Source organism: Mandrillus leucophaeus, unplaced genomic scaffold (assembly GCF_000951045.1).
Source record: "Mandrillus leucophaeus isolate KB7577 unplaced genomic scaffold, Mleu.le_1.0 Scaffold23, whole genome shotgun sequence".
In the NCBI taxonomy this organism is placed as follows: Eukaryota; Metazoa; Chordata; class Mammalia; order Primates; family Cercopithecidae; genus Mandrillus; species Mandrillus leucophaeus.
In genome coordinates this window covers 3,851,605-3,870,522 of record NW_012102365.1, presented here as the reverse complement: position 1 = coordinate 3,870,522, position 18,918 = coordinate 3,851,605, and the positions used below count along the sequence as shown (strand labels likewise).

The window sequence follows — 18,918 nt, the reverse complement described above, 5'->3', positions numbered from 1 at the left end:
AAAAAAAAAAAAAAAAAAAAAAGAAGAAGAAGAAGAAAAGAAAAGACAAAAGAAAAAAAGATAAGAAATTTGGGGAAAATCCTCAGGAAGACATCAAGGTGGGGAAGAGGTTGCACAGCCCTTCCAAGGGAGAGATGGGGGTTGGTAGGGATGGAGAAAAAGCCAAGTCAGACACTGCAGCCCAGGGAGGGGCCCATGTATGGGCACAGAGGATGCCAACAAATGAACACTGAAGAGCCCTGAAAGGCCCCATTGCCTAGGAGTTCCTCGGCTTTGCCGCAGCGTGGAGTAGGGGCCAATCCTATCAGGAGAACCCCTTCCCAGGAGAGGTGACATCTCCGGAAGGCCTTGTTGAAACCCCAATGGCTGTCAATGATTGTTGGTGTATTATATAGCCGGGTGCTTTACTGACCTGTTTTCACAAGATACCCCTGTTTTATGGATGAGTTAAATGAGGCAGAGGGAGGTGAGGTGATCTGCTCACTATCACATAACCAGGACATGACAAGGCCAGGACTTGAAGGCAGTACTCGCTGTTTGCAGGGAGGGGCAGGAGAGAGCTGATGGAGGTGTTTGGGGAGAGCTGAGATTCTGGCTATGTGGGACTCTGAAACCTGGAATGAGCAGGTGTCAGGGTGAGGGAAACACGGTGTCTGCCGCCCCCTCGAGGTCATGGAGCAGCTGGGGCGGAAGTGCAGAGCTAAGCCTTCCAGGCTGCCAGAAGCTGAGTTCCTGGGCAAGGCGGGTGCCTTTGAGCGCACAGGTGTGCACTCAAGGCAGGAGGTGATAATGAAAGGGGGGCTTTCAAATGGGCTATCCTGGATTGCAACCTCACAGCTTGCCACAACTTGCTGTGAAACCCTAAGTCCCTTATGTTTGCTCTTCATTTTTATCTTCTCTGGGGACTTTGAAAAGATTAAAAGAGATCATCAATGGCCAGGTGAGGTGGCTCACACCTGTTAGCCCAGCACTTTTGGGAAGCGAGGAGGGAGGATCACTTGAGACCAGCCTGGCAATCCAGTGAGACCCTGTCAAAAAGATGAAAATACACTGGCCTGAAAGTAGTGAATTATCTCAGTTGATTATTCACAGTCAGTTACAGATCAAACTCCTTGTTCTATTCTTTCCCTCCTTCTCACTACCGCACTTGACTAGTCTTTAAAAAATTAATAAATAAAAATAAATTTTAAAAATAGGCCAGGAGCACTGACTTATACCTTTAATCACAACACTTTGGAAGACCAAGGCAAGGTGATTGCTTCCGCCCAGGAGTTCACGACCAGCCTGGGCAATGTGAAGAAACCCCAACTCTACAAAAACAAACAAACAAAAAAACGAAAAATTAGCCAGATGTTGTGGCATACACCTATAATCCCAACTACTCAGGAAGCTAAGATGGAGTATCGCTTGAGCCCATGAAGTCTAGGCTACAGTAAGCTGTGATTGTGCCACCGCACTCCAGCCTGGGCAACAGAGCAGGACCCTGTCTCAAAAATAAATACAAATTTAAAAAATAAAAGAGATCATCTTACATCCTATGAAGCCATTTCACAGCCTTTATTCTCTCTTTGCAGTTGGGAAAACCGAGGACCCAGTGGGCAGATCCAGGATTGTGGGGCCTGAAGCTTGTCTGGGACGGGGGGTCTTCTTAAGATAAAGAATGCAAAGTTAAGAATACAGGCCAGGCACGGTGGCTCACGCCTGTAATCTCAGCACTTTGGGAGGCCAAGGCAGGTGGATCACCTGAGGTCAGGAGTTCGAGACCAGCCTGACCAACATGGTGAAGCCCCATCTCTACTAAAAATACAAAAATTAGCCAGGTGTGTTTGTGTGCACCTGTAATCCCAGCTACTCAGGAGGCTGAGGCAGGAGAATCGCTTGAACCCAGGAGGTGGAGGTTGCAGTGAGCTGAGATTGTACCACTGCACTCTAGTCTGGGCCACAGAGCAAGACTCTATCTCAAAAAAAGTTAAGAATACAGAAGGTGGCCGGGCATGGTGGCTCATGCCTGTAATCTCAGCACTTTGAGAGACTGAGGCTGGCGGATCACTTGAGGTCAGGAGTTCGAGGGCAGCCTGACCAACATGGTGAAACCCCACCTGTACTAAAAATACAAAAATTAGCCACATATGGTGGTGCATGCCCATAATCCCAGCTACTCAGGAGGCTGAGGCAGGGGAATTGCTTGAACCCAGGAGGCAAAGGTTAAAGTGAGCCAAGATCGTGCCACTGCACCCCAGCCTAGCAACAGAGTGAGATTCCGTCTCAAAAAAAAAAAAAAGCCCGTGGCCATTCAAAGCCAGAGGACACAGTGGGAACGAGGAGGAGTAGAGTAGAAGGAGACAGTGGGCTTACTCCACTGAGGTTAACATGGTTTACTTTTCCAAACTGTACAGAAACATGCGACCTTGTCAACACAAGGCTGAGGTCCCTCATAGGGCCTGTGCAAGTGTGGGACTGCCCCTGGGCCTGTGATATGCTTTGGCTCTGTGTCCCCCACCCAAATCTCATCTTGAATTGTACTCCCACAATTCCCACGGTCTTTGGTGAGTACACAGCTATTGTCTGAGCTCCTGCAGTGCTGTCAGTCTACTGTTGCGCATTAGTAGCCAGTTCAGTTGGACATATCCTGAACTTCTCCTTTTACAGCCAGACCTGTGCTAGGTACTGTGGGGTGGGGGTGGGGAGACAGAGGACTCAGATCCAGTTCCAGCCCTTTTCTAATTCACAGTCTGGTGGTCAAATAAGACATGGACGTGGTCTTAAAATGTTTAGGGCCAAGAAGAACTTAGATATCAACTAGTCCAGGAGGTTATCAAACTCTTTTTTTTTTTTCTTTACTTTTTTTTTTTTGAGACAGAGTCTCACTCTGTCACCCAGGATGGAGTGCAGTGATACGATCACGGCTCACTAGCCTCAACCTCTCCGGTCTCAAGCAATCCTCCCATCTCAGCCTTCCAAGTAGCTGGACTACAGGCATGCATCACCATGCCTGGCCAATTTTTTTTTTTGTATTTCGTAGAGACAGGGTTTCACCATGTTGCTCAGACTGGTCTCGAACTCCTGGGTTTAAGTGATCCTCATGCCTCAGTCTCCCAAAGTGTTGGGATCACAGGCATGAGCCACTGTGCCCAGCCTCAGACTCTTAATGATAGAAGCCCAATGTATGAAACAGAGGGAAGCAGTGCTGTTCTGAGTGAAGCAGAGGGTGTGGGTGGGTAAGGTGGGGTTGGCCTCCCCTCTCCCTCCCCACCGACCCCCTATGTGGCTTCTTCCAGCTCCTCTAAGGAACTATGAGTTGGAAACACTGCCCTAGTTCAAGCTCTTTGCTTTAACCAATGAGAAAACAGTGGACCGGCAAGGGTAAGAGACTGGACCAAGGTCACAGAACAAGGGAGTGGCTAAGGCTGGATTCAGACCCAGGTCCAACCGACTCCTGGTTTGAGGTTCTCTTTGCTCAACCTCAATACTAAAGAGTTGGGACAGAACCACCCCTCCCCACCACGACCCACCTCCCCCTGCTCATCCACTCAGCAGAGTTGGAATGGTGACAAGAAACTCAAAGAGGTCCCAAAAGCCTGTAGGAGTGGGACAGCGAAGAAGGAGCCCATTTTGTGCCCCCACATTGGAATGAGGACAGAGATTGGACTTTTTTTTTTTTGGAGACAGAGTCTCACTCTGTTGCCCAGGCTGGAGTGCAGTGGCATGATCCCGGCTCACTGCAACCTCTGCCTCCTGGGTTCAAGCAATTCTTCTACCTCAGCCTCCCGAGTAGCTGGGACTACAGGCGCATGCCACCACGCCTGGCTAATTTTTGTATTTTTAGTAGAGATGAGGTTTCACCATATTGGCCAGGCTGGTCTCAACTTCCTGACCTCATGATCCATCCACCTCGGCCTCTCAAAGTGCTGGGATTACAGGCATGAGCCGCCGCATCCGGCCCGGGACTGGACTTTTGTCTTTGTTCACTGCTTATCCTTAGTCTGAGTACAGAGCTCACCACATTGTGAACAATAAAATATTAGTTGAATGAATTAATTTAAGGCAGCAGTTCAGGGTAGGAGAAGCTTCCCAGGGGTGGTGAAATTATCCCTCCAGGTTGACCTCATCCTGATCCCCTGATTCACACAGGGGTTGAACATGTGTCCCAGTGGAAGGTATGGATACAAAGAGGTGCATGTATGTGCTCACCTGTAATATGAATGTATGTGTGCATGTGTATGTTAACAGATGCCAAGAATGAGTCTGTGAGAGAGGACAGAATGTCCCCAAGCTGTGGAGGGTGGAGGGCTGGGTGATGTTTGGGCACACATCCAAGCGTGTGTATGCATGACCTCTGGGTCACAGGTGCACAGGTGTACAGGTGTGGGCCTATTTGTATGTGTCTGTGAGGTGTGTGCAAACTGAATCTGGGCTGGGCTTCCTGCATGTCTTAGTAAAAATTCCCAGCTTCACTGCTTCTTTCTCCTCCTCTTCAGAGCACTTTCCTGACTATCGCAAGAAGCCATTGTGTGACTTTGAGCCAGTCACTTCCCCTCTCTGAGCTTCCATCTCCTCATTTTTTGTTTGTTTGTTTGCCTTTGAGACAGGGTCTCACTCTGGCTGGAGTCCAGTGGTGCTATCGTGGTTCACTGCAGCCGCAATCTCCCAGGATCAAGTGATCCTCCCACCTCAGTCCCCTAAGTAACTGAGACTACAGGCCTGTGCCACCATACTTTGCCAACTTTTAAATTTTCTGTAGAGATGGAGTCTCACTATGTTGACCAGACTGGTCTCAGCTACTGGGCTCAAGTGATCCTCAGACCTCAACCTTCCAGTGTTGGGATTACAGGCGTGAGCCACCACACCCCAGCCCATCTCCTTTTTTTTTTTTTTTTTTTTTTTTTTTTGAGACAGAGTCTCGCTTTGTCACCCAGGCTGGAATGCAGTGGTGCCATCTCGGCTCACTGCAACCTCTGCTTCCCGCGTCAAGTGATTCTCCTGCCTCAGCCTCCCAAGTAGCTGGGATTACAGGCACCTGCCACTATGGCTAGCTAATTTTTGTATTTTTAGTAGAAACGGGGTTTCGCCATGTTGGACAGGCTGGTCTCGAACTCCTGACCTCAAGTGATTCACCCACCTCAGCCTCCCAAAGTGCTGGGATTACAGGCATGAGCCACTGCGCCTGGCCCATCTCCTCATTTGTTAAACACACTCACTTTAGAGTGGTTTTTTTTTTTTTTTTTTTTTGACAGAGTTTTGCTCTGTCACCCAGGCTGGAGTGCAGTGGTGCGATCTTGGCTCACTGCAGCCTCCGACACCTGGGTTCAAGCGACTGTCCTGCCTCAGCCTCTTGAGTAGCTGGGACTACAGGCTTGCGCCACCACGCCCGGCTAATTTTTGTATTTTTAGTAGAGACGGGGTTTCACCACGTTGGCTAGGATGGTCTCGATCTCCTGACCTCGTGATCCACCCGCCTCAGCCTCCCAAAGTGCTGGGATTATAGGTGTGAGCCACCGCTCCTGGCCTAAAGTGTTTTTAATTCATTTAATTGAAATAGCTATTAGAATTTTTCATGTGCCAAGCACTGCATAAGGCACATGGATTGAGAAAACAAATATAACAACTATAAAGGACAGCAGTGCCTGACATATAATGGACAGTTAGCCAATAATAATTCCTCACCCCATCCACCTCCCTTGTTCGTGTCCCTCTTTCAGGAACCAATTCCAATGCACAGCTTCCAGGGATGAGCAATGGAGGAAAGAATGGAATGGAGCAGGAACTAAGAGAGGGAGCTAATGCAAGATATAGCCGGTAGGTGGCAGCAGCGTCCGTGAAATGAGCCTGGTCTCGGGCAGCCTTGCCTAAATTTCTCCCAAGCCAAGCTGTTTGACGGTGTGCACGTGTATGAACACAGGTGTACAGGTGTGCATCTGTATGGGTCGGGTGTATGGGTCACAGGTGTACAGATGGGGGCCTATTTGTATGTGGCTGTGAGGTATGTGTGAACCGTTCCCCGCCGCCCCCACTCCCTGACGCAGCAGTTCTTAAACTTTCGGGTCCTGGACACCTGAAGCATCCAATGAAGGTTTAGGATCCTGCAGTTAAGTACGAAGTTCGTATTCCATTTTAAAAGGCTCTGGAATCAGCTGTGGACCCCTTGAACATTCTTCTGGGTAAGGAAATACACCCAAATGTATGTGTGTGTGTGTGCGGGGTAGGGGTTGTTCTTTTCAACTCAAACATATAAATAATTACTTTTTAAAATTTTGGGTCGGGCGCAGTGGCTCGCACCTGTAATTCCCACCACTTTGGCAGGCGGAGGCAGGCGGAACACTTGAGCCCAGGAGTTGGAAACCAGCCTGGGCAACACGGCGAAACTCTGTCTCTACCAAAAAATACAAAAATTTGCCGGGAATGGTGGCACTCGCTTTTAGTTCCAGCTGCTCGGGAGGCTGAGGTGGGGAGGATCACGTGAGCCTGGGAATCAGGTGGCACAGTGAGCCGAGATCGCGCCACTGCAATCCAGCCTGGAAGACGGAGGAGACCTTGTCTCAAAAAAAGTTTTTTTTTGTACAAATTTATGGGTCATATGTGAACTTTGGCTACATGTGTGTAATACGTACTGATCAAATCAGGTGTTTAGGGTGTCCATTCCCTGCGTATAATACATTTTTGTTAAGTATAGTCACTCGACTCTATTATCAAACACTGAATTTATTCCTTCTTACTGTATATTTGTACCCTTTAACCCAGTTCTCTTCATCCTCCCTCTCCCACCACTAGCCCTTCCCAGCCTCTGTTATCTATCTTCCTACTCCCTATCTTCATGTGATCAAACATTTTGGCTTCCACCTATAAGTGATAACACGTGAGATTTGTCTTTTTGTGCCTAGCTTACTTCTCCTTTTTTTTCTTTTTTTGAGATGGAGTCTCACTCTGTCACCCAGGCTGGAGTGCAGTGGCGACATCTCGGCTCACTGCAACTTCTGTCTCCCAGGTTCAAGCGATTCTCCTGCCTCAGCCTCCCAAGTAGCTGGGACTACAGGTGCACGCCGCCACACCCAGCTAATTTTTGTATTTTTAGAAGAGATGGGGTTTCACCATGTTGACCAGGCTGGTCTCCAACTCCTGACCTCAGGTGATCCACCGACCTTAGCCTCCCAAAGTGGTGGGATTACAGGTGTGAGCCACTGTGCCTGGCCTTGTGCCTGGCTTATTTCTCTGAAGATAATCACCTCAACTTCCATCCATGTAGCTGCAAATAACGTGATTTCATTCTTTTTATGGCTAATATTCCATTGTGTATATATAGCACATTTTCTTTATCCAGCCATCCATTGATGAACACAGGTAGATTCTGTGTCTTTGCTCCTGTGAATAGTGCTACAATAAACATGAGAATGCAGATATCTCTTTGATAAATTGCTTTCTTTTTCTTTAGGTAGATACCCAGTAGTGAGCTTGCTGGATCAAATGGTAGTTCTATTTTTAGTTTTTTGACAAATCTCTATACTATTTTCCGTAGTGGTTGTACTAGCTTATATTCCCAACAGTGTATAAGGGTTCATTTTTCCTGGTTGGGTGTGGTGGCTCACGCCTGTAATCCCAACACTTTGGGAGACTGAGGCAGGTGGATCACCGGAGGTCAGGAGTTTGAGACCAGCCTGACCAACATGGTGAAAGCCTGTCTCTATGAAAAATACAAAAATTGTCCGGGTGTGGTGGCAGACGCCTGTAATCCCAGCTACTAGGGAGGCTGAGGCAGGAGAATCACTTGGACCCAGGAGGCGGAGGTTGCAGTAAGCCAAGATTGCACCATTGCACTCCAGCCTGGGTGGACTCTGTCTAAAAAAAAAAAAAAGAGTTCCTTTTTTCCACATCCTCACCAACAACTGTTATTTTTTGCCTTTTTAATAATAGCCATTCTAACTAGGGTAAGATGATATGTCATTGTGTTTTTGACTTGCCTGTCTCTGATGACCAGTAATGCTGATTATTTTCTTTTCATATATTTGTTGACCATTTGTATGCAAAATGTCTATTCATGCCCTTTGCCCCTCGCCTTTTTTTTTTTTTTTTTTTTGAGACAGTGTCTCTTGTCACCCGGGCTGGAATGCAATGGCTCAATCTCAGCTCACTGCAACCTCCATCTCCTGGGTTCAAGCAATTTTCCTGCCTCAGCCTCCCATGTAGCTGGGATCACAGCCATCTGCCACCACGCCTGGCTAATTTTTGTATATTTTAGTAGAGATAGGGTTTCACCATGTTGGCCAGGCTGGTCTTAAACTCCTGAGCTCAAGTGATCCACCTGCCTAGGCCTCCCAAAGTGCTGGGATTACAGACATGAGCCACTGCTTTTTTTTTTTTGAGATGAAGTCTGGCTCTGTTGCCCAGGCTGGGAGTGCAGTGGCGTGACCTTGGCTCACCGCAACCTCCACCTCCTGGATTCAAGCTTTTCTCCTGCCTCAGCCTCCTGAGTAGCTAGGATGACAGGTGCGTGCCACTGCACCCAGCTAATTTTTTGTATTTTTAGTAGAGACAGGGTTTCACCATGTTGGTCAGGTTGGTCTTAAACTCCTGGTAAACTCCTTAAACTCAGGTAATCCGCTCACCTCGGCTTCCCAAAGTACTAGGATTATAGGCATGAGCCACCACACCCGGCCATTTTTTTTTTTTTCAGTAGTTGAGGTCTCACTCTGCCACCAAAGCTGGAGTGCAGTGGTGTGATCTTACTGCAGCCTTGAACTCCTGGGCTCAAGGGAGCCTCCAAAGTAGCTGAGTCTACAAGCATGTGAGCCACCATGCCCAGCTAATCTTTACTCGTTTTATTTATTTATTTATTTATTTATTTATTTATTTATTTTTGAGACTGAATTTAGCTCTTGTTGCCCAGGCTGGAATGCAATGGTGCGATCTCGGCTCACCGCAACCTCCGCCTCCCGGGTTCAAGCGATTCTCCTGCCTCAGGCTCCCGAGTAGCTGGGATTACAGGCATGCACCACCACGTCCGGCTAATTTTGTATTTTCAGTAGAGACGGGGTTTCTCCATGTTGGTCAGGCTGGTCTTAAACTCCCGACCTCAGGTGATCCGCCCACCTCGGCCTCCCAAAGTGCCCCTCACATTACAGATGTGAGTCACCGCGCCCGGCCAGGTTTCTCAGTTTCTATAATGAGCACATATTCCTTTGATACAGGACTAAGAAACTTCATAAATATCATTGAAGAAAAAAACCTAAATGTTCTTTTCCCCCAGTCTTTCCTTTCTCCCTTAGGGAGGATGGGGTTCCCATGTGTTTGGTGGTGCTGTGGGGTCCCCAGCAGTCTACAGAGAGACAGCAGGCAGGTCTTGCTCAGGTGAGGCACCCTGATAGCAATTGTAGATCCAGGCAGGGATCCAAGAGTGTAGCTAGAGCCAGCAGAGGCGGCTTCCTGGAGGCAGAGGCAGTGAAGCTGACCTGGAAGGGTGATGAAGTTGGCACAAGACAGGAATCTGCTCTGTCTGCTCCCTCACTGAGAACTGCCTGCCCTGAGCTGGACTTCAGCAGTGCTCTTCCTGCAGTGGGTCTCCTTCCCCCTCAAGAGAGTCTGAGGTTGCAGGCCGGGAAGTTGGAACTTAGATTCCTAGGGTCACCTGTTGGAAAGGGGCCCGAGAGGTCATCTGATTTTCCATGCAAGTAGGAGCTATGGAAGGTTTAAGGCAGAGTGTTTTCCCCCATCAATAAGAATGTATCCTAGTTTCCATGCACAGGTGTGTCTCATTGGACCCTCAAGAGAGTCCTGGTAAATACATTGTTTTAAATATTATTGTTATCTTTTTCAAAAGAGGAAAGTGAGGCCCAAAGTGGTCAAACGGATAAGGTTTTCCTCAGGGTATACACAAAGGTGAATCAAAAAATCTCTGGATAGACTGGGCACGGTGGCTCTCACCTGTAATCCCAGTACTTTGGGAGGCAGAGGCGGGTGGATCACTTGAGGTCAGGAGTTCGAGACCAGTCTGGCCAGCATGGTGAGACCGCCCCCCCCGCCCCCATCTCTACTAAAAATATAAAAACTAGCCGGGCATGGTGGCACATGCCTGTAATCCCAGCTACTCAGGAGGCTGAGGCAGGAGAAACGATTGAACCCAAGAGGTGGAGGCTGTGGCGAGATGAGATGGTGCCACTGCACTCCAGCCTGGACAACAGAGCAAGACTTCCTCTCAAAAAAAAAAAAAAAATCTCTGTATACATTCACATCAACACTGAGATGCTCTCACTCACGCTGGTGCTCACACCACACACACACACACACACACTCTCTCTCTCTCTCACCTTCACAGCTGTCCTTCCCAGCTTTGGTGGGAGTTGGCTGTGACTAGAGCTGTCAGGCCTCTGTCAAGTCTTCTTGACTGAGTGTCTCTCTATGAGCAGAGTGGGGCCAAGAAGCCACCCCACCCCCCACCCCCGGGCAGCCTGGCCGCCCTGGCCCTGCCCACACAGCCTGCCCTGAGGCATGCTGAGATCCTAGTCTGTGTCAGGGCTGTCCATCTGCCTTGGTGCTCATCACCTTGACATGAACAGGCCTCAAGGTGGGTGGCCCTAGGTTAAGGACTTTGAAGGGAAGTTGCCCCAGGGGTGGGGGAGGCTCCAGGCTCTGGTGGCCTCATAAGGATGGGTCACATGTGATGGAAAACAGGTCTGGGTCAGGAAAGAATTGCCTTCCTGGGAGTTACTGATTAACCACAGGGGCCAGCGACTATTTGAGAACACTGAGGAGGCGGAGGTCTCCTGGGGCACGGGGTTCTAACTCCCACCCCAGGGCCACCTTGAATGTACACAGGGGAGGTCTGGTACTTCTACGGCCTGAAGGGTCACTGAGGGGCAGAGAGATGGGAGAGATCTAGTGGAGCCCCAAGAGGCATGTGGGGTAGGCAGGGCTCTGGAGGACACGGGAGTTAGATTAGGAGAGTGGCGGGGGCGCAGGGAAGGGGAGGAGCCAGTTCGGAGGGTGGAAGGGGAGTGGAGCACAGAGGCCTGGTTTGGTTCAGAGCTTGCTCTAGGAAATGCCTGCCTGTGTGTCTGTCTCTCCCATTACACTAGGGCTGCTTTTTTTTTTTTTTTTTTGAGACAGTCTTGCTCTGTCGCCCAGGTTGGAGTGCAGTGGCGCGATCTCGGCTCACTGAAACCTCCGCTTACTGCAACCTCTGCCTCCTGGGTTCAAGCTATTCTCTGCCTCAGCCTCCCGAGTAGCTGGGATTACAAGCACCCACTACCACGCCCAGTTAATTTTTGCATTTTTAGTAGAGACGGGGTTTCACGATCTTGGCCAGGCTGGTCTTGAACTCCTGACCTTGTGATCCACCTGCCTTAGCCTCCCAAAGTGCTGGGATTACAGGTATGAGCCACGACACCCGGTCCAAACTGGGGTTCTTAAGGACAACATTGCCTCTCCCTCTGAGACAGGTCCTCAGGGCAGAGCTAGACTTCCCCATAGGCTTATGTGACCCCCCAGGCTGGGGCCCCCTTACAAGGGAACCTGGCAGAGGTGAGCCAACAAAACAGCCAGAGATGCAGACACTGAGAAGAGGGCTCGCTTTATTGAGAAAACAGAAGGTTGGGTCCTTGGTACCAAGATGGAGCCTGGAGTAGGCAAAAAGCCTGAAAACAAGGCTTTGAGTCAAGCTTCCTTTTTCACATGCCCGCCTCCTTGCCCCCAATTGGGGCAGCTCCATTACAGACCTCCAGGCATGCTTTTCCCTGTCTCTGGGCAAATGCCCAGTGGATTTTACCAATAGATGTCTGTTTCTGGGACCCAGGAACAGGAGGCAAGTGTCTCAGTTCTTTTCCAGGATGGCAGAGGCTTCAGAACCATCAACTCCTACCCCTCCATCGTGCAGAGGCCCAGAGAGGGACAGAGACCTGCCCAACATCACAGCAATGAAGTGGACAATGAAGATTCAAAACCACATTTGCTGTCTCCTCAGTCCCAGAGGAGCTTCTAGATGAGCCTCATTATAGGGGGGTATTTGCACCGGCACCTGCCAAGGGACTCCATCCCCGTGATGCAGATGGTCCGGGACCTTCTTCCTTTCCAGGCTGTCCCTTCCTCTTGGGTCCTGAGAGGGCAGTCCTGGTGAGGGCAGGAGAGGACAGCATGGCTAAGGAGCTTGGGGAGAAGATGTCCTCTTGAGAAACTGCTTTCCAGCACATGTCGTCCCACCTTCTGAAACTCAAGGAGATGGTTAAAAGAGAAAAGCCTTGCTCCGGACCCACCTGCAGCATGAAGAACCATGGGTTGGACCGGGCACACTGGCTCACGCCCGTAATCCCAGCACTTTGGGAGGCCGAGATGGGCAGATCACTTGAGGTCAGGAGTTCAAGGCCAGCCTGGCCAACATGGCGAAACCCCGTCTCTACTAAAAATATGAAATTAGCTGGGCACGTGCCTGTAATCCCAGCTACTCAGCAGGCTGAGGCAGGAGAATCGCTTGAACCCGGGTGGCGGAGGTTGCAGTGAGCCAAGATCTCACCATTGCACTTCAGCCCGGGTGACAGAGTGAGATTCTGTCTTAAAAAAAAAAAAAGAAAAGAAAAGACAAGAAAGAAAAAAAGAAGCATGGGTTGATGCAGGCATGACCTAAAACATTAGATAACATGAAAAAAGCTGCATTTGTTGGGCACTTACTATGCACCAGGAACGTTGTTCATTCTCTCAGTAGATAACTACTATGTGCCCACTTGCATCTCCTGGGAGCACTTTCATGACCAAAACAGACAAGGTCCTTCACTCATAGCCTCTTTCTGAATCTTCTCAACTTCTCACCAGGTAAGTGCTGTCATCCATGATTGAGAAATAGCTCAGAGTGAAATGACATGCCCAAGGTCACATGGCAACGACGTGGCAGTCAGTCAGAAAATTATCAAACAAGCAGGATTTCCAAGGCAAGGAGGAAACGGATGGGAAGAGGGACCTACCAAGGTTACAGCAGTTTTTTGAACAACTGGCACATGCCTCTGCCGCCAACATGATGAGGCGCGGAACCCAGCACAGGGAGTGCTCAGCCCGTGACTGTGAGCTGGAGGTGAGAGTCTCCTGAGGGTCTTCGGTGTATTCAGGGAGTTTCCTCTCAGGGGGCAGGAGGAGGAAAGCAGAGTAAGCGGACTTGAAGGACCAGAGATGGGATCCTAGCTGGGCGAATCACTGAGAAGCCATGTGGTCTTGGGCTCCCTTCTCTGAGCCTCAGTTTCCCCATCTGTAAAATGGAGGTAATGATACTAACGCCTACCTCATCATCATGCTGTGAAGATTAAATGAGTTACGCCATAGAAGTGCTGTACATTACCCATTGATAATGTCTCAGTGGCCTCTCGCTGAAATGGAGTGTGACAGAGTACCACACTCTGAAACGGCTCGTCCCCACGCTCGTCTCGTGCTGGGGCTAGAACCCAGGCAACCTCACAGCGCCATGCTCTACTGCATCACTACGTCCACCTCGAGGGCCCCCTCCAGCTCCTTTCTAAGCCCCATTTTGAATTCTCAAGCTGCCTGCAGCCTGAGCCACACAGCCAGCTGTCACCCAACTCTCAACATCTGCAAGCTCAGCGTGGGGCGGCCAGATCCTGATTTGCTCCTGTCACTCCTCCCAGCTTCCAGCACTCCTTCTAGTGTGGGGCCCAGCAGTGAAATAAAGGAATAAATACATGATGAAAGAGAGGCATGTGTACGTGTTTTGTGTGTGAGTGCAGGGGCCAGGATCTGGGTGCCAGGGAGGGGCGTGGTCACTTCCTAGGGGCTTTGGGCCTCTGGGGACCGGCTCCAGTCTGGATCTGCAGCAGGTGCTAGAGGGAGCTGGCAGCCAGTAGTCATGCCTTAGGCAAAGAATCTGCCGCTGACACAAAGAGAGGGCTGACCTTTGGACAGAGACCCAGCAGGCGCCCAGCCTGGACTGTTGTTCTTCCAAGTCCTCTCAGGGTGCTAGTGGGCCCTCTCCAACCTGAGGAGCATTTATTTTATTTTATTATTATTTTTTTAGACAGTGTCTCACTCTGTTGCCCAGGCTGGAGTGCAAGTGGCGTGATCTCGGCTCACTGCAAGCTCCGCCTCCTGGGTTCAAGCGATTCTCCTGCCTCAGCCTCCTGAGTAGCTGGGATTACAGGCGCGGGCCACCATGCCCGGCTAATTTTTGTGTTTTTAGTAGAGACGGGGTTTCACCATGTTGGTCAGGCTGGTCTTGAACTCCTGACCTTGTGATCCGCCCGCCTTGGCCCCCCAAAGTGCTAGGATTACAGGCGTGAGCCACTGTACCCGGCCCTTGAGGAGCATTTCTAATTCCAAGCCCAGCAAGCCTCCTCAGAGCAGCTGCCTCTGGCACCCGCGTAATTATCAGAGAATAATCCTGTATCAAGGCCCCACTATGCGCCAGGCACTTTGGTGGCACTTTGCTCACCATCTCTCTAGCTTTCAGAGAGGGCTCATGGAGGTGAAGTGACTTGCCTAAGATCACATTGCTAGCACGTGGCCAAGAATTCGGCAAAGCTAGGACTCTTATTAAGTGAAACTGACGGTCATATTAGAGATGGAGCAATTCCCACATCTCAACTCTAGAAGGAAACAGAAGCTCAGAGAGGGCAAATCCCTTGTCTAGGTCACACAGCCAGTTAGCTCGAGAGCTGGGATTTGATCCAGGCTTGGGGACTGCCTGGGCCATGTACAACACTAAACTGGAGGGTTCCCATCACCCTCCTGCCCTCCCTACTCCCATCCTCTCTTATGACACTTGACATTATCCATCACTCCCTCCCCCTGGGAACGCCCTCCTCCTCCAGTTTCCATGGTAGCACATTCTCCCCATCCTCCTCCTGCTTCTCTGGCAGCTTCTCACTCTTCATGGTGGCTCCTGAGCCAGGAAGCAGGAGGATCCCGAAGCCGGATCTCCAGTCTCTCCTCTGTCTCCATCGCCAGCCCTGATAGCTCACCTACTCTTCCCTGTAGGTCTCTAGCTCTGACCCTGAACTCTGGCTCCACTTTTAAGCAGTAACTGCCACTTACCATGTACTTAGAGTTTACTTATGTTCTGGGCCTTATCCTATACATACATTAAATCCTCACAACCATCCATGAAGGAAGTCTACTCTACAGATGAGGAAACTGAGGCTCAGAGAGGGAAAGCCAAGATCTGATTCCAGCCTTAACCACTACTTCTTCTGCATCGAGACGAGGTATGAGAGCTGGGCACAGTGGCTCACACCTGTAAACCCAGTACTTTGGGAGGCAGGAGAATTGCTTGAGGATAGAAGTTCAAGACTAGTCTGGACAACACAGAAACACTCTGGTCTCTATTTTTAAAAAAAAGGCCGGGCTCGGTGGCTTACGCCTGTAATCCTAGGACTTTGGGAAGCTGAGGCGGGCAGATCCCCTGAGGTCAGGAGTTCAAGGCCAGCTTGGCCAACATGGTGAAACCCAGTCTCTACTAAAAATACAAATATTAGCTGGGCTGTGGTGGTGCGTGCCTGTAATCCCAGCTACTCAGGAGGCTGAGGCAGGAGGATCACTTGAGCCCAGGAGTTTGAGACTGCAATGAGCTATGATTGCACCACTGTACTTGCACTCCAGACTGGGCAACAGAGCAAGACACTGTCTCAAAAAAAAAAAAAGATGAAGAAGGGATCTGAAACAGTAGGACATCTTGAAATCAGGGGCAAAAACTTTCCTCCCTCCTCCTGAAGGGAGAGAAATGGAAATTTTGGGGGAAACAGACGTACTCTGCAGTTTTGAGAACCCTGTGACGATCTAGAATTACACTGTCAATTTAGAGCTTTAAAATGCACCATGCACAGTACATTCTGAAACGTGAAGATTTGGAGAGCTTCAGGAGGAACAAAAGTTCATGGGAAATTGCCCGTTTCCTTTAGATTTTTCCATTTGGTTTTAGGTCTTCAAAAACCTCATTCTGGGGTTCCAGCTTCTAAGGCCTTTCTACTTCACTGATGCCTGGAATTAACTGGAAACATGGACCCTGGAATTCCAGGGACCCAAGTTCTGCCACTATGAACAGGCCCTGTGACTTAGGAGCAAGTAGCCTGACCTCTCAGCCTCGGCTCTCTTTGTCCTCAATGGGGATAACACTACTTCCTCACCAGGCTGTCCTGAGGATCAGGATGCACAGAAGTGCCTGATGCACACAGGGCACTTGGCAGAGAGCCTGGCACACAGAAGAGCTCAGTTAAGCCCCATGCTCTAGCTGCACCCAACTTATTGGGTTTACCAAGCATTTAAACATCCCCACGTGTCCGCACACGCAATTTCCTCTTCTTGGTGGCCAACTCCTATTCATCCTTGAGGGCCCCCGACCCTCTTCCTCCTCTTACAGAATTGCTACGAACATGTGTTTCAGTGAAAAGCTAGAAAAGGCACTTCCCCATGACACCCTCCCTAGGACTCCCTGTCACTGCACTTATCACACTGAGGTGCAATCATCTGTTGATGCTTTATGTCCCAGCACTGGCTCAGGCTTTCTGAGGGCAGGGCTGAGGCTGACTCATTTCCAAGTCCTGACGCCCAGAGAGCATGCCTGGCATGAAGTAGATTTCAATACAAGTTGGCACTACCTTAAACACACGTGGTCTGGACCCGGGCCCTGCTGACCCCAGGACAGATTTATGTATCAGAAGGGGCAAAATCCAGCCAGGTCTGTTACAGACACAGGAGATGGCAGTGAGTGGGCTTCAGGCAGCCTTGGAACAGGCCTATCCTGGGAGCGGACACAGTCCCTGCAGGGAGAGTAAACAGCCTGACTCCAGTGTCACTTCTTTCAGGAGTCTTCCCCAGTTCCTAGATTGTCCCCTTTTTCTGCCATACCCCCAAAGCATTCACAGGAGGAGTCCCTGACGAGGAGAAGTGCCTCCTGCCATGCTGATGACCTCCCACCCTCAGACACAGGGGTCTCTGTGGTCACAGGGTAGTGAGAGTGATCTAGGTGGCTTGGGATCCCAGGTCACAGTGGCTTGGCAGGCTGGATGTGAGTGCTGGGTACGGCCCCACATCTTTCCAGGACCCGGGGAAGCCATTTCCCAAAGGAGGCACATCCCCGGGTCTAGGGTTGCTGGGAGCCTCACCCTGAGAAGGGGGCTGTGCTTTGCCCTCCAAGGGCATCCCTTTCCCCTAATGTGCCCAAAGCCCCTCTTGGTGCCTAAGTCCCCAGCCCCCTGCATGTTATTCAGTCCCTGCTGGAGTGACAGCCTCCCAGCTTTTGTTCCAAAGACATGGTTGTCAAAAGGAAAAGAAGTATATTGTTTCTTTTTCTTTTTTCTTTTGTTTGAGACAAAGACGTCAATTTCTTTCCATCTGTCCCAAAAAAGGAAGAAAATTAAATTTGTTTTTACAAGGATGTCAGCACACTGCTTCAATAGGGAGTCAGGGGTGCATTACTGAGGCAGTGTTGGTGAGGGAGGGGAGAGCAGTGGGGGGAGAGGAGATGAGGCACGGGGGAGGTACAGGGAACAAGGACAGACACTGATATTCTGGGAAGCAAAGATCCAGGAGTGCCTGAATAAAATGCCAAACCAATGAAGAGAGAAACTTCTACACCCAACTCCAGGTGGATGCCACTCTCAGCATCATGAAGGGGGCAGCTAGGCTGGAGCAGGTGGGGAACCTGGGGAGCCTGCTGAGGGGAAAGGCAGAGGGGGACGCACACTGATGTCGGCATTGCAGTTACAAAAGCTTCTCCCCCCAGTTCCTTCAAGGTCAGGTCCCCATATGGGCAGTTCCAGTTCACTGGAGTCATTGACACCAGACACATGGGTGCAGCCAGATGTTGGGAGAATGGAAGAGGATTTCATCCAGGTTCTTATCAGGGGCCCAGGACCCAGCATCAAGTGCGAACTGATGCTTCTCATACTCCACCCCCCACCCCCAAGAGTCCCAGGCACCACTTACCATTCACAGGATCTAAGTAGGTGGTCCTCTGTCCTCCAGTATCTGGACCAGAGAAACTAGGGCCCTGAGGACCCACAAAAAGCATCCACCTTCCACTGGAAGACCTAACCTTGAAGCAGGAGCCCGCCTCTCTTCCTCCACCCACCCACCACCACTCCTTGCCACAGAGGTCCACTCCAGGCCTGAGTTTTCGAGATGGTTTTGGAAGCCTTCTCCTTCCCAAGCCTCTGGGCTCCCATTAGTACTCAGGTCTGGGGACCCTATCCCAACCAAGGTCCCATCTTATTACCCTATCCTGGAGCAGCTGCCCCCTGCTCTGCTGTCCTGTCCCAAGCCCCACTGTGGCCACTTTGATTCTGAGGCATTTCCTGCCCGTTCCAAGGAAATACACGACTGTCAAAGAGAGAAAAGGTATATTGTTTGTCTCTTTTCCTATCTCTTCCTCCCTCATTCTCCCTCTCTCTTTTTTTAGAGACAGGGTCTTGCTCTGTCCCCCAGGCTGGAGTGCAGTGGCACCACCATAGCTCACTGCAGCTTCAAACTCCTGGGATCAAGCGATCCTCTCACCTTCCAAGGAGCTGGGTCTGCAGGTGCAGAGCTGCCTGGCTAATTTTGTATTTTTTGTAGAGACAGGGTCTCTCGAGTTGCCCAGACTAGTCTCAAACTCCTGGGCTCATGCTCATCCACCCGCCTCAGCCTCCCAAAGTGCTGGGATTACAGGCTTGAGCCACCACGCCTGGCCCCTCAGTCTTTTATATTCTATTTATAGAGGTGTCAAGTTGGACCTGGACCTCAGCGAGCCTTGCCCCTTGCTAGAACTCGGGGCTGGGACTGTATCCGAAATTGAGGCCACAGGTCCTTTGCACAGGCCCCCTCTCTAGTGACCAAATCTTGAGCTGTGGCCACACCCGGCTGTCCTGTCTCTGGGTCTCCCCTCACAGGAGGCTCCTCCCTACTACACAGAGACCCAGTCTTGCAGCTCAGTTTTCAAGCAACTGTCCCCACCACTGCCCCTCC

General features: G+C 50.3%; 1 protein-coding gene and 1 long non-coding RNA gene across 2 annotated transcripts in view; both read right to left on the bottom strand.

Moving 5' to 3' along the window:
• Positions 1–11,532: 11,532 nt before the first annotated feature.
• On the bottom strand, positions 11,533–15,250 carry LOC105540954. Its single transcript, XR_001006282.1, has 2 exons — positions 14,274–15,250; positions 11,533–12,297 (listed from the first exon to the last, which is right to left on the bottom strand). It is a non-coding gene; the product is annotated as an uncharacterized LOC105540954 (long non-coding RNA).
• A 2,344-nt stretch (positions 15,251–17,594) lies between these two features.
• OPRD1 (opioid receptor, delta 1) overlaps positions 17,595–18,918 on the bottom strand; it is a 69,145-nt gene continuing 67,821 nt past the window's right edge. The window contains exons 4-5 of the mRNA XM_011981764.1: positions 17,902–17,943; positions 17,595–17,629 (exon numbers count right to left, since the gene is read on the bottom strand). Of these exons, the coding sequence (XP_011837154.1) occupies positions 17,595–17,629; positions 17,902–17,943 (77 nt within the window). The remainder of the gene's footprint in view (positions 17,630–17,901; positions 17,944–18,918) is intronic.